A 15,389-nucleotide genomic window follows, 5' to 3' on the forward strand; every position below is an offset into this window, starting at 1 on the left:
AGTAGGCCATTAGCATCAGAAGCTATAACTGTCAGGCTGAAAAGGGACAGTCAGGTTGGCAAAACAGTCAGATTCAGGAACTTCAAGTAAAAATTACTTAAAAACCAAACCTGATAGCAAAAAACCATCAACATGTATATTCATATTTTGAAAGGTAGTTTTTTTGTGTCAGTATTGAAATATTTAACAAATATTTAAACATTAAATAAACCCAATATGGATGTAAGCAGCTTAGTTAGGAACAAGTATAGTGAACTGTTTTATTTAGTAAAACAGTTCAATGTTGACAAGTGCAAAGTTATGCATTTTGGTAGAAATAATATCAACGCGAACTATCTCTTGAATGGTAGTTTGTTGGGGGGTTTCCTTAATGGAAAAGGATCTAGGGGTTTTTGTAGATAACAAGTTGTCTAATTCCAGGCAGTGTCATTCTGTGGCTACTAAAGCAAATAAAGTGCTGTCTTGTATAAAAAAGGGCATTGACTCAAGGGATGAGAACATAATTTTGCCCCTTTATAGGTCCCTGGTAAGGCCTCACCTTGAGTATGCAGTGCAGTTTTGGCTCCAGTCCTTAAGAGGGATATTAATGAGCTGGAGAGAGTGCAGAGACGTGCAACTAAACTGGTAAAGGGGATGGAAGATTTAAACTATGAGGTGAGACTGTCGAGGTTGGAGTTGTTTTCTCTGGAAAAGAGGCGCTTGCGAGGGGACATGATTACTCTGTACAAGTACATTAGAGGGGATTATAGGCAGATAGGGGGTGTTCTTTTTTCCCATAAAAACAATCAACGCACCAGAGGCCCCCCCCCCTTTAGATTAGAGGAACGGAGCTTCCATTTGAAGCAGCGTAGGGGGTTTTTCACGGTGAGGGCAGTGAGGTTGGGGAATGCCCTTCCTAGAGATGTGGTAATGGCAGATTCTGTTAATGCCTATAAGAGGGGCCTGGATGAGTTCTTGAACAAGTTGAATATCCAAGGCTATTGTGATACTAATATCTACAGTTAGTACTAGTAGTTGTATTTATAGTTTATGTATGTGAGTGTATAGATAGATCAGTATAGGTTTGTGTGTGCTGGGTTTACTTGGATGGGTTGAACTTGATGGACTCTATGTAACTATTATGACAGAGAAAATGAAGTCATTAAAAATTAGAAATGATTAGAAATTAGAATTATTTTTTGTAAATGGATTCTATGGGAGATGGGCTTCCAGTAATTTGGAGCTTTCTGAATAAGGGGTAGCATACTATACAATAATTGGACAATCGGAGCTCTAAATGTATGAGCTAACAGGCTAACAACATGAGGCAGGGACTGGTGTAAATAATATATTTGTAGAGTATTCTGATTTTTACATTATTCACCATGTGAATGCACTAATAAATAAAATGCACTAAATTTGCCCACATTAAGTCATACATAGCAAACCAATAAAGATCTGCTTTTTAACAGGTCACCAGTAAATCTGCTTCTCTACAGGGCTTTGACTTTGCATTTTGAAGGCCTAGAGGAGGGTGAAAAGGGAGGCTGATATCCTTATATTGTGATCTTACCATTTCTCAGGTCCAGTCCACATGGAAATGCATTATGCCTTTACTGAAGGCTATTACTCTCTAGCTTTGATATAGCTATGATATTTAATATTAAGCACTGTTAATAAAACTGCCTTCCTACAGTTAATTTGCCAAATCTAAATTTAAGATGCGGTATAATTATAATCCCTTCTATAGTGCTTAGTTTAAAAAATAGCATATTTTTTCCTATTAAAAACATGCTATTATCAGTTTAAAAAATACATGCTTATTTCTATTAAAAGAATAGTCAGAATACATCCTGATAACGTCACATTTATTTATTGTGTTTTATCAACCAAATCTACACATGCCCTTATTAGCTCAAGTCAAGTCAAGTCACTATCAAGCTGCCTATCCAGAATTTATCATTTTCTCTCTGTGTAGGGTAGTAAAGGAACCATCATTTTCAATTTTAGTGGCACTGGACTCTTAATATTTTCCACACAGTCCCATAATTAACAGCAAACATTTGCCTTGCTGCAGTCATAATACATTATTATAAATATTTAAAAACATACACGGTGTGATCTGCCGTGGCGAAGTCGCCAAATGAGTGGATTGTTTCCGGATATGCCCACCTTGGACCAAACAATCAAATTAAACTGGCGGGCATATCAGGGCAGACCAACAACTTGCATTTAAAAGAACAAATGGACTGGTAACTTTACCCAGTCCTTCTAAGATGTACATTCACACACCCCTGGCCTGGAATTTGTGTCTGTACAGCTGTATAGGCAGATAATGGTGGGACGTGATGTCTGGCAGTGGCTCCATACGAGGAGCTGCACTTGCACCTGAATCTAGCAAAAAAAAAAAAAATAAATTTGCACAGATTTCTTGAATTATGAGAATGAAAAGCTGTGATTCTGAGAGCAAGCATTTGTACCCTGAGATATATCTGCTGTCACTTTATGGTAAACTATGTGTATATTTAAAATCTATATATGGATCATTTTTGCATTAGATAAGCTTAGATATCAGATTTTCTGAAAGCTACAGAGCTTTATTCACATATAAGAAAAGAGGCTGAAGTACAAGGCAAAGCACTAGAAATAAAGGAGAAGTTAAATGACAAAGCAACTCAAGCATTTGTACTTCAGATTCAGCCTATCAGTTGTTTACATGCCCAGCCAATCAGTGAAGAGCAGAGGTGACTTGTGGATAACGGATACTTGGTCCCAACAGTCTTTTGTGACAGTTGGTGAGAGAGGAGCTAAATGATGGAGACTCTGAGCGTTGGAAAGCGAAAAAGAATAAGAGAAGAAGAAGAAGAGCAAGAAGAGGAGATCATTTCCCCTGGGTGCAGCCCTGAATTCAAAAGGGCCAAGCCCCAGGGTGATCTGCGTGGGACCAGCACCCCTACAGCTGAGGAACCGGTGCCAGAGGGGGAGCCATGGAACACCCTGACCAACCTGGCTGATGCCCTGCAGACCTTCAGGGAGTATGGAGAGGAGTGTTACCTCTATAAAAAAGGCCTGGAGGGAGGTTATCAGCTGGAAAATTTCCTAGAAAATCAAAAGGAAATAAATGCTGCATCCTGGAACCACATCACCACCCTAATGATTAATGTGCACAGGTACCTGAGATTGGACTTTCAGACCCTGTGCCTGGGTATAAACTTCCTGGAGCGGTATGTGTCCTGCACTCCTACTGACCCCGACACCCTAACAAGAGTGGGAGCCACTTGCCTCTACATGGCTTACAAAGTGGCTGAATTACGGTACCCCCTCCCCCCCAAACTCTTCCTACCTCTGTTTGACTACAGAATGACACCAGCTGAAATGCGTCACCTGGAGAGAACCATCCTAAGGAAGTTGCTGTTTCGCCTGGGGGTACCAACCATCGATTTCTTTTTGGAGCACTTCTCCCTGTTGAGACTGACCAAGGAGGAGTGTTCCCCTGCCCAGCTCACAAGAGCAGCCAAAAGCCTAACAGCTGCCCGAGGCATCGCAGCACTGTGCCTGAACCAACATCAAGACTTCTACATGCACAAACCATCTCTCATGGCACTGTGCTGTCTCAATGTGGCAGATAAAATCTATTCTTATAACAACCCTGTCAAAGTGGCCCCCACTGACTACCCAGAACACCAAATTGAGGAGTGCATGGAAAAGATCTGCCATCTAGTCTCTATAGGCCACTATTTTTTACATCCGCTTCTGCCAGGAGTTTATCCAGCAATCTTTCCAGCTTTTAATCCTCCCACCACAAGGCCTGCAGCAACACCTACCAACCAACATCTACCTGAAGGCAGAGAGAGAACACCAGAGGTGGCATCAACATCTAGGGACGCAGCAGGTTCCCAGCACTTAGAGATGGCAGAAAGATCCAGCCATTCTCAGGACATGGAAGGGGCCGGTTATGTGCTACACAACACATACTGGCCCACTGATCCATACAGGCAAGTATACATGCACCCCTACATGCCAACACCTCCATACTGGCACCCATACATGCCCCCAGTTTCCTACTGGCACCCATACATGCATACACTGCCATACCTTCACCCATACGGATACATATTTCCTTACTGATAGACACACGCACACACTGAGGCCTACATGTCCATACTACTTACCATTTAATACAAGTGACAGTATTGGGGATCTCTATTTCTGGACCATGGGGGGGTGACATTGCCAGGGCACCCAGTACCATCATCAAGCAGAGCTGTCACTTTCCATACACTCTTAATTACCTATGAACACATTTCCCTACAGACAAACAGAGGCAAACATGTATTTACCCATTACTGTACATTTATTAACTCTTTCAAAGCTCCATAGGGCGCATTGATCCTGGGAATAATTCCGATTGCCATTTAGGAGTCAGGAAGGAATTTTTGCCTCTAGTGAAGCAGATTGGCCCAAGCTTCTCTCTAGGTTTTTTGCCTTCCTTGGGATCAAACAGCCCTATGTGGTGGGGTTACCAGACCCTCTGGTGATGGGAGGACACGTATAGAAGGTGCATTTATATTGCAGCGTGCAGCTCTTTCTATATGTGCCCTCTGATTTCCAGTGATCTGATAACCCTACAGTGAGCATCACATTTCATAAATTATATTTTTAATAAAGCTGTGATCTTCACAGATTTTACATAAAGTTGTTGTCTGTGTTATTATTTATGGGTTCTGGAAACCAAATTAGTAGGTATATTAGCATTAGTAGGTAAATTAATATTAGGTATATTAGCAGGGTAATAAATGGTCTTATGTAGTAACAGAGCAGTGCCATTCCTTCTATGAGGCAGACTTAACCTTTTAATAGATTATAATAATAAAATAAATCTAAATGCCTAATTAACATCATTGTTTCCCTTTACAATCTGCCTAAGGAAAATATTAGCGGGGGGGGGGTGGGGTACCCAGCATTTTGACACCCGCCAGTGAAATAGACCTTTGTGCAATTGCACATGGAGAAATTCTGGGCCAATGCGCCATAGAAAAAAACTGAAATTGCCCTTCTAGTTTAAACAAGAGCTGGTACAAATGCTTTTTAGGGTCCCAGATTAACCAATCTATGCTTTGCGCCCATCTATGCGCTGAACATGACTTCTGCCTGAGGGTTCACAATAAAACTCTATGGTCAGTTCTGAGAGAGATTTGTCTGCAGTAAGAGGTAATGTACAAGGCAGCCGCAACACATTTTGGGACTTGCATAGGCACAATGTAATAGAAACGGATGTTTTACCTTTTTAAACAAAATATGCCAATACAAATGCAGGGAGGCTGGGTATACCCATCTCTCTATCTGGGTGAGTCTGTGCAGGGAGGAATCCCCTCCCCAGTGAGCTGGCAGGAAGGAAGGCATGCAGAGGCAGTGCTGGGGAGAAGCAGAGAGTAGGGTGAAGGCACAGAGATTATTGTGTGTGGGAAGTAAGTGGGGAAACCCCAGTGGCAGAAAAACATGCTCTGTTTAGGGTGCAGAAGCAAAGGGAGTCTCAGGACATGGAAAGCCAAAGGAAGTCTTTCTCAGGGCTCTAAAGAAACTGCCACATAAGTGAGGATCCCCCAGCAACTCAGCAACCAAACACGTCTGCAATATTATGCACCTTATTTAAAGTTACAGTGTTCTGAAAATAAACCTATTAACCTTTTCTCTGTGAGTGACTGTGGTTTAGAGACATCCCCAGGGAGGGGTATTACAGCCCAGTCTGTCCTGACCCTGGGCACAGCCATGTTACAGTGTACCTGCTCTCCCATATAGCGGAGGCACAGGACTCCTGTAGCGCCAAAACAAAGTGCAAATCAGGCAGGATTTCCTTCTAGTAGCAGAACAGTGTTGGCTACACAAATGAACAAAAAAACCCACAGAACTACAGTGTTGGGCAGTTTTATTAAACAGAAATGTAAACATCTTCCAATCATCACAAAAAAAACATAATAGCAAGAAAATATAGAACTTTAGTTATTATTCATTTCAAAATAAAATATAGTTTTAGGTCTCCAAATTAAAATAATATTAGCAATAATATTACTGAGGGTAGCCGCTGTTTAGGGAAAGGAAAACTATGTAATAAAAAAAAAAGCATCTGTGACAATATTAGCCTTTTTTTTAAGGTGTTTGCTTTGATTTTGCTGCATATGTGCCAATATATAGGCCTCTTCAAAAATAATATTCCTGTGGGATATACTCACAGCAGCATAGGTGGCTTTTTGTTGAATTAAATGCGGGGAGCCAACAATGTTGGTATGTGAATGCTGAACTGCCCTTTTCACTTGTGGCTGGAAATCTGCCTAAGCAGTAGGTTGTACCATGGCTGTAAAGCTGGCCATACACGCACCGATAATATCGGCGAGTTGACCGGTATTGCAGGAAGCTGCTATCGGTCGACTCGCCGATCGGCCAGGTCAAAAGATTTTGATCGGGTGCCATAGAAGGCGCTTGAGCAAAATCTGCCGTCAGGGCTGAATCAGCAGAAGGAGGTAGAAATCCTATTGTTTCTACCTTTTTATCTGCCGTTTCAGCCCTGAAGGTTAGTGGCGAGTCTGATGATCTTTCGTGTGACCGATGACACACAGAGCTACTAGTATCAGCTTCTTTTTCATGGCTACTAAACACCAGAAAAAACCTGCCATAGACAATACTGAGAATTGCCTCTGCTAAAACACACGTAGAGACAACTATCAGTGAATGAACAGGATTGTCTTAGTAGCCATGACAAGTAGCTGCTACTAAGTAGCTCTGTGTATCTTCACCCTAGGGGCTGTGGCACACGGGGGAAATTAGTCGCCCGTGACCATCTCCCCGAAATGCCATCCAACCGGCAAAAAATGTAAATCTGGTGGGATGGCATACGCTGCAATATCCCAAAATCGCAAAGTTGCCTTAAGAGGAAACTTCCGAAATTTCAGGAAATCGCAGCGCCGCATATGCCATCCCTCCGGCGATTTACATTTTTGCCAGTGGGACGGCATTTCGGGGAGATTAGTCACCCGCGACGAGGGAGATTCGTCACGGGCGACTAATCTCCCCGTGTGTAACAGCCCTAAGAGTGATGGCACACAGTAAGACTTATCGCCGATGGTTAAATCTGCACTATCGTGCGCAACAAATCTCCCAAAAATGACTTACTAAAGTACCTGCCACTAAGTAGCTCTGTGTATCTTCACCCTAGGGGCTGTGGCACACGGGGGAGATTAGTCGCCCGTGACAAATCTCCTTTGTCACGGCGACTAATCTCCCCGAAATGCCATCCCACTGGTGAAAAATGTAAATCTCTGGTGGGATGGCATACGCTGCGCCGCGATATCCCAAAATCGCAGAAGTTGCCTTAAGAGGAAACTTCCGAAATTTCAGGAATTTGCGACGCCGTGTATGCCATCCCTCCGGCGATTTACATTTTCGCCAGTGGGACGGCGTTTCGGGGAGATTAGTCGCCCGAGACAAGGGAGATTTGTCACGGGCGACTAATCTCCCCGTGTCACAGCCCTAAGAGTGATGGCACACAGTAAGACTTATCGCCGATGGTTAAATCTGCACTATCGTGCGCAACAAATCTCCCAAAAATGACTTACTAAAGTATAACATTAAGATCACTGCAAGTAAAGCCTATTACTCATGGTGGTCTGGCTTAATTGTTGGAAATTGCCTCCCTTGGCATTTTCTAACTTTTAAAGAACTTTTCAATAAAAACAGTATTATTCAGGGAAAATATACATACAAATTACTGATAACATTGCTAACAGTGCAATTTGCAAATTTTGCCGTTTCTTTACCCAGAATTCCCAGCATAATAGGAGATGCCTCCATGACAATCTGGGCACAATGCACAAATATTAAGCAGATTGCAGCTTATGTTTATATTAAATATGAAGCATTATGTATCCTTTCCAGAGGCCCGTGCATGTCTCATTCTGCAGAGGCATAAGGCCAATAAAAAATATATATATATTTTCCTAAACATAAAACTTTTATGTCTATTTGGATAAATTATCACAAGCTCAAAAAACAGTATAGAATTCACTAAAGCACAATATGAAGTAACAATTATATGTTCTTGCAAAACACAAGTTCATAAATAAAATGGATGGAGTGGTAAAATAAAAAGGGACACAAACAAAAAAAAATCTTCCAAATGAAAATGGGGAAAAATAATTAAAATGAAACCAGCATCAGAAAGAATTCAGAGAAAGCCCTAAAACGGGCAAATCCTATGTGCAGCCCGCTAGAACTTGCTGAACCATAATTTTCAGCCTCCATCAACCACATCTGTAGGGTGGCAGGTTTTCCATTATTTCCCTAAAATGGTATGTTTGTACACATACACGGAAGATAATGGACACATTTGAACAATATGAAGCTATCTTGCATTAGCATCCTATTGGCCAAGGCCTACAAGGATGGCTGCATGTGATTTGATTGCTGGCTTAAGGGACAAACATTTAGATCTGCCCAATTCACCCACACTGTGTGTGTGATTAAACTGGATAAAGATCCACTTGTCTGGTGACTTGGCCATACCAGAAAAACATTAAACATATGGCTTTTACTCATCTAAAGGGTTTGTTCACCTTTAAATGAACTTTTAGTATATTCTAGAGGGTTAGTATGGGTAGAGGGTTTTAGTATGTTAAAGCGGGCTATTCCAAAACAATTTGCAATTGGTCTTCATTTTTAGTTTTGTAAATATTTAGCTATTTGTTCAGCATATCTCTAGTTTGGAATTTTAGCAACTATCTGGTTGCTATGATCTAAATTACCCTAGCAACCAGGCAGTAGATTGAATGAGAAACTGGAATATGAACAGGAGAGGCCTGAACAGAAAGTAATAAAAAACAACAACAATAAAATTGTAGCCTCAGAAAGTAATAGTTTTTTGGCCGATCGGGGTCAATAACCCCCAGCTGAAAGAATCAAAGAGGAATAAGAGGAAGGAAAATAATTAAAAAACTATAAAAAAAAAATAGGAAAAGTTGAGAAATGGAAAGAAATGGCCAATCTATAACATACTAAAAGTTAACTTAAAGTTGTACCACCCCTTTAACCCACTGTACCTGTATACTTGTTGGTTGAAAGAGGCGAGTAACAGATACAATGCTAGAAGTACTGGAAGGGTGCTGGGAGCAGCAATTGTACAGCAGTCTTTACAAGAATAGATCCCAGTGCATTTACTGCAATAGATGGTATAACTGATCCCAGACAATCTGAAATCTCTACACTGGAGGTACATGCACATCTTGTACATACACATCAAAATTGTAACTGGCTGTTATGGGTTACTATACCCGGGCAAATTTGCCCACCTTCAGTAAATCTTACTATTTTGTACAAGGGATACGCTGAATCCATAATTTTTGCATTCAGCTAGATACTGAATCCTTTGCAAAAGCTTTAGATGGATACCAAACCCTAAACCTAATTTTAACATGTAAATCAGAGGATCATCCATTAATATTGTATATGGAAAACTGTGTCTCTGCTATTTGTCACATGACAATAAAGGACAAGGAAAGGGAGAGTCACTGAGGTGTGGCAAGTTATCTGCCCCCCCCAGTGATTTTAGTAGCCACTTATTTCAGACCCCAGCAGCACCCCTCATTGTTTTCCAGAAATTCACAGCACCAGGTACTATTCATTTGCTGTACTCTTCCAATGTCCCAGCACGCTGTACACTTGTAGATCACTGAATTCAGCAAAGATTTCACTCCTGCACATGTGATCACCTAGGCCTAGGGTAATGCAGGGGATGCAGGGGCACCATAGAAGCAGGGAGAGAAGTAAAGTACCCAGGGACAGTGCTTTTATGGGAAAAAAGAGTGGCAGCCTGTGGTTTGAGGTTACCGACTAGAATCAAAGACAGGATGGCAACTTGGCACCTCCCAATGATTCTACCTTTCTCCTATTTGATTTTATTCAGATTTGCAGAAACTAAAAATTTAGCTACTGTGAACATTGCTGGGAATTGTTTAAATGCCTAACTAAATCCTGGATCTGGTGCATCCATAAATGTCACACAGGAACAGAATTTTAAGTGTTAACTTCAAGTGTACAATGGTATAACTGGTGTATAACTGGTGTCTTCCTGACCTCAAGATATGTACAGTTGCTTTAGGAGTTCAATTGCTATAGAACAATTTCATTTTTACTGCAATTTGGTAACTACACTGGGATTAACAGTACCAAGTCACTCTGCCAGCTATGCTGGTTATTAGACATTCTTCTTTTACTCTATGTCAAAGAACAATTAATCTCCTTTTACATTTTCATATTTAAACTGATTGTGCTGCATAACTCTTTCAGTTGTATAGGGTATACGTATATTCCTTTTTTTATGATTTTTACTTTGAAATGATCATGGGCACATTCCAGCCCATAACTGCTTCCTCCACAGGAAGCTGTGTGTCCACAAAGAGTTGTGCCAAAGTATACTTTCCTTGAACAATTTGATTTGTTTTGCGTGTCTGTTTCTTTAAATATATTCTTTCACTAGGATATGCAGAAGTATCAGGATCATATAACAGGTCCAAAATCCTTATGTAAAAATCATGTTTGAAAGCACTGCTAGTGCCTGCACTTGAAGACTAGTGCTGATATTTGCACATCTTACCCATTACTTTGGTTACAGAACAGCAGCAAATGATAGGAAGCAGCATTTAATGCCAAGGCAGAATGAGGTGACCAAACTCCTTCACAGTGGCTCTCAGGATACCAGCAGCTTTAGTGTAAACAGACTGTATATGTCACTGCATGGAACATCCGCTGTGGGGTAAGGACTCCTGCAGGGTGATGGCTACTGATTTAGAGAGATAAGTCATTGTCCCAAAACGTCCACTGGGGGCACTGTCATAGAGCAAATGGCAAATACCAGTCGTTGGGTCAACATTCAACATGGTGTCATCCGCACCAAGCACCTTCTGTGAATGATAGAGATGAAAGAGAAAACCATGTTAGCTGTACCTTAACAGGATACGGCAATAACATATTTACCCCAATTTCCATTATTTCATAGTACTTTATTGCTATTTCAAATAAGGGGTAGACAATATGGGTATGAAAAGAAGGCAGAGTAAAGGGAAGTGGTTATAGGCCGAAGTCTGTCATCCTTAACATTTGTGCTTCAGATGTTACCATTTATTTTCACATTAAGGGTCAGATTTCATATGGACATGTTTTTGGCTTTGCATCAGCTAAACTTCATTAACTCTTACTGCATACAGGAACTACATAATCCACAATGCATTGCACTGTAATGGAGAACAGGGGGCTAAGCTTTGGTAACTGTTTTAAACCATATTATTACATTAAAATGCATATTATGAAAAGGCTACATATTTTTCAATTGATATATATTGCAAAGTTGCTTGAAATTATGTTTGCTTCTTAAAAAGCTAAAGTTGTTTTAAAGTAGAGTTCCCATTTAATCACAACTTTCTTGTTCAGATGCTTGGGAGAAAATACAAAGAAACTCTGTCAACTTTGAAAAAAAACCCAAAAGACTTGATGGCTGTGTGTGTCTTCAGACTAAATTATTACATAACTTAATGTCATACCCAATATGTAAGGCACCCAGAATTTTAGAGCTTTAGATAGTAGGCCTCAAACCTGCATTAAATGATGTAGTATTAGCTATCATCCTGCACATAGAATTACTACTCTCTCCCTGGTGCATAAAAAAGAAGCTATGCATCTACTATGGTTTAGTTCTTTGGATACAAAGCCATATGTGTCCACTGTTCTCCAAGGTCCTTTCAAAGTGGTTTAACTCTACAAAATAAGGTTTTCCCCCTATTGTAATTGTTTAAAAATAAATGTCTCTATTACATGCAATAGATAAACTACGCATATGCCTTCTTGATCGCGGGGACTTGGATCCTCCTCTAGAGAAGGGGTAACTATGCAGAGACAGAGATCGGCAGTAGGAAGAGGGAAATCAACTTCAGTAAAGGTGGCCCATACACGGGCAGATCTAGACTGCCAATTTGGGTTCTTCAGATCGATTAGGCAGCTTATCTGCCAATTTATGTGCATCCCTGAAGAGCCTACCAAACTGATATCTGGCCTAAAATTGATGCGGTCAGACTGGGGATGGCAGGGTACTGTACCTGTCATTGAAATTCAATCATTTGTTTCAAGGGCCAAACGATTGGGTTACACCAAATACCACCCACCTTAGGTGGGCATATCGGAGAAAAGAACTGCTCGTTTGGTGACCTTGCCAAACAAGTGAATCTTTTAGTGTATGGCCACCTCCAGGCTCAAGTGCTTCTGTTCATTCCTAGTCTAGTCCTTACTCACTTGCATACTATTAATCTATCGGCACGCAACAGAAATAATATTATGCGAATGATGAGGAAACTGGTGCATGTGCAGTAGTTCCTAACAGCATGCACACACTGTGTCGATCTCTATCTCTGCATTTGTCCTATATAATATAAATATACAAATGCTGCATTTAAATTAAAAAAAAACACAAACAAAAAATCAAGCGTTTTTTTTCCCAGGAAAAGTCCTACTGCTTTGATATAAATTTTCGTATCACTAGGCTACGCCCAAAATACATTTACGCACAATGTTCGCCTAGCTTGTAAACATTCTGCCCCTTTTATTTAAATGGATTTCTGCTTGCAGGATATGAATATGCATGTACATGGGATGGTACAAAGTAGTGAGAGGCTGACTTCCCAGCATGAACAGCAGTGCTTTTGCTAACAATAGACAGTTTGCCCACTGATGCCATCTGGCTGACGATAGCAGCCAATAACCGTAGACAAAAACCAGGGTGTGGATACCATGAAACACACATTACTTTCTACAGGTGGATAGTGTTACTATAACATGCTTGATGTAGATTAAATTTCAAACATGGATAAAATAAAGAATACATTATGGATTTACACTCAACTGATATGGGCTTTGATAATGGTAAAGCAATGTTGTCCCCTGGATGGGTGGGCATGTGCTTATTCCGTTTGTTACTCAGCTAATATGGTAACTAAGATCCAGCCATAGTGGAAATCCTTACCTGCTCCTGACAGAACAGTTCATTTGCAATATGCACAATCTTTTCCACGTGGATGATACCCCCAACACTCTGGATATCTACATCAGCAAGCATGGTCAGCACCAAAATAGCTTCCACTAGGAGCTGGCGGTACTCTGGCTGAGGCACACGATTCAAAACAGATTCCACATGGGCAGAAAACTTCAGCTCACCCGGTGTCATCTGCATCAAAGAAGGAGAGGGACATTTATCAGCAGTAAAGTATAAAACACTGATAATAAAGATCAGGGGAGTGTTGCTGGTAAACTTGTCATGTGACCAGCAGCATTGATAACACAAAAATTGCTGTAAAAAATAAAGGATGATCTACAACATTTTTATAGAAAAAGAGTACCCTCATTATTGCGGCTTCTCTGGTGGATCATGGCTGATAAAAATGAAATATATTAATATCACTTAAACTAATGGTTTGGGGAACTCTCACCTCACGCGTGCTTGATGATGGTAAAACAAAACCTTCCACAGACAATCCATGGCACTGATGATAAACAACAAAAAAAAAAAACAATAATAATGGTAAAATGAAAAAAAAATAAAAGTGTACAAACAGCATAGCACATATTTGTGCAGTTTAATATGCTCCACCTTTTGCAGGATTAGCCAAACTTTCTGATAGAACCCAATAGGCACTCTGTTTAAAGCTCCATCAAGGCGCCTTCTTCGAAGCCACTGGCCTTGGCGGCTAAACAGAGAGTAGATTGTTAGACACAATGGTGCATCTTCTGCTGTTCTGTCCAGGTCTGCTGACAATTCTCTACTCAATTCTATCATCCCAATCACAGGGAACAGAATAAGAGAGCAGAGAAGCAACAGAAAGCTCTTCTTGCATCAGTAACAAACTTCTGGAGATCCGTCTGATCTCCAAGTACACACCGATCAATTTTAAATTCAAGAGAAAATATACCCCCCTCTTTGACATGAGCTCATTCAGTTGGGCTTAAGTATAAAAGGTACATCAGGAGATACATAAAATGAAATACATTTATATTTATATCTGGAAGTTCAGATAGTGTTTATGTATCTTTCCTACACAAGCTCAACAGATTGAGTTCATGTAAAAAAAAAAAAAAGGGGGGGGTTATTTTCTCTTTAAGGTATGTCAGTGGGTATAGGTCCCCTTCAAGTAAAGGGAAACTGACCAGTTACAATATGACGGGATGTGAGAAAACCCCCCAGGAATATTGGATCCTGCACTAATATGTGCCAGCACTGTCCTTAAGAAGGATATTAATGAGCTGGAGAGAGTGCAGAGACGTGCAACTAAACTGGTAAAGGGGATGGAAGATTTAAACTATGAGGTGAGACTGTCGAGGTTGGAGTTGTTTTCTCTGGAAAAGAGGCGCTTGCGAGGGGACATGATTACTCTGTACAAGTACATTAGAGGGGATTATAGGCAGATGGGGGGTGTTCTTTTTTCCCATAAAAACGCACCAGAGGCCCCCCCCCCTTTAGATTAGAGGAACGGAGCTTCCATTTGAAGCAGCGTAGGGGGTTTTTCACGGTGAGGGCAGTGAGGTTGGGGAATGCCCTTCCTAGAGATGTGGTAATGGCAGATTCTGTTAATGCCTATAAGAGGGGCCTGGATGAGTTCTTGAACAAGTTGAATATCCAAGGCTATTGTGATACTAATATCTACAGTTAGTACTAGTAGTTGTATTTATAGTTTATGTATGTGAGTGTATAGATAGATCAGTATAGGTTTGTGTGTGCTGGGTTTACTTGGATGGGTTGAACTTGATGGACTCTATGTAACTATTATGACAGAGAAAATTAAGTCATTAAAAATTAGAAATGATTAGAAATTAGAATTATTTTTTGTAAATGGATTCTATGGGAGATGGGCTTCCAGTAATTTGGAGCTTTCTGAATAAGGGGTAGCATACTATACAATAATTGTACAATCGGAGCTCTAAATGTATGAGCTAACAGGCTAACAACATGAGGCAGGGACTGGTGTAAATAATATATTTGTAGAGTATTCTGATTTTTACATTATTCGCCATGTGAATGCACTAATAAATAAAATGCACTAAATTTGCCCACATTAAGTCATACATAGCAAACCAATAAAGATCTGCTTTTTAACAGGTCACCAGTAAATCTGCTTCTCTACAGGGCTTTGACTTTGCATTTTGAAGGCCTAGAGGAGGGTGAAAAGGGAGGCTGATATCCTTATATTGTGATCTTACCATTTCTCAGGTCCAGTCCACATGGAAATGCATTATGCCTTTACTGAAGGCTATTACTCTCTAGCTTTGATATAGCTATGATATTTAATATTAAGCACTGTTAATAAAACTGCCTTCCTACAGTT

At 40.5% G+C, this 15,389-nt stretch overlaps 2 protein-coding genes across 13 annotated transcripts in view; one reads left to right on the plus strand and one right to left on the minus strand.

Annotated features, from left to right (window-relative positions):
- phka1 (phosphorylase kinase, alpha 1 (muscle)) overlaps nucleotides 1-15,389 on the minus strand; it is a 148,467-nt gene that overhangs the window by 41,195 nt on the left and 91,883 nt on the right. Inside the window, exons 35-38 of one of the 12 annotated variants that reach the window (XR_004219449.1) lie at nucleotides 13,661-13,757; nucleotides 13,500-13,553; nucleotides 13,037-13,237; nucleotides 10,622-10,928 (exon numbers count right to left, since the gene is read on the minus strand). The exons of 9 other annotated variants lie outside the window; for them this stretch is intronic. The gene's annotated coding sequence lies outside the window, so the exon portion shown is untranslated. The remainder of the gene's footprint in view (nucleotides 1-10,621; nucleotides 10,929-13,036; nucleotides 13,238-13,499; nucleotides 13,554-13,660; nucleotides 13,758-15,389) is intronic. 2 more of the 12 variants (XR_004219451.1, XR_004219452.1) reach the window with 2 other exon arrangements.
- LOC116406535 (cyclin-O protein B-like) lies at nucleotides 2,679-4,674 on the plus strand. The gene has a single exon (XM_031890648.1). The coding sequence runs from the start codon at nucleotides 2,791-2,793 to the stop codon at nucleotides 4,105-4,107; it is 1,317 nt and encodes a 438-aa protein (XP_031746508.1). The 5' UTR covers nucleotides 2,679-2,790; the 3' UTR covers nucleotides 4,108-4,674.

Source organism: Xenopus tropicalis, chromosome 8 (assembly GCF_000004195.4).
Source record: "Xenopus tropicalis strain Nigerian chromosome 8, UCB_Xtro_10.0, whole genome shotgun sequence".
Classification (NCBI taxonomy): Eukaryota; Metazoa; Chordata; class Amphibia; order Anura; family Pipidae; genus Xenopus; species Xenopus tropicalis.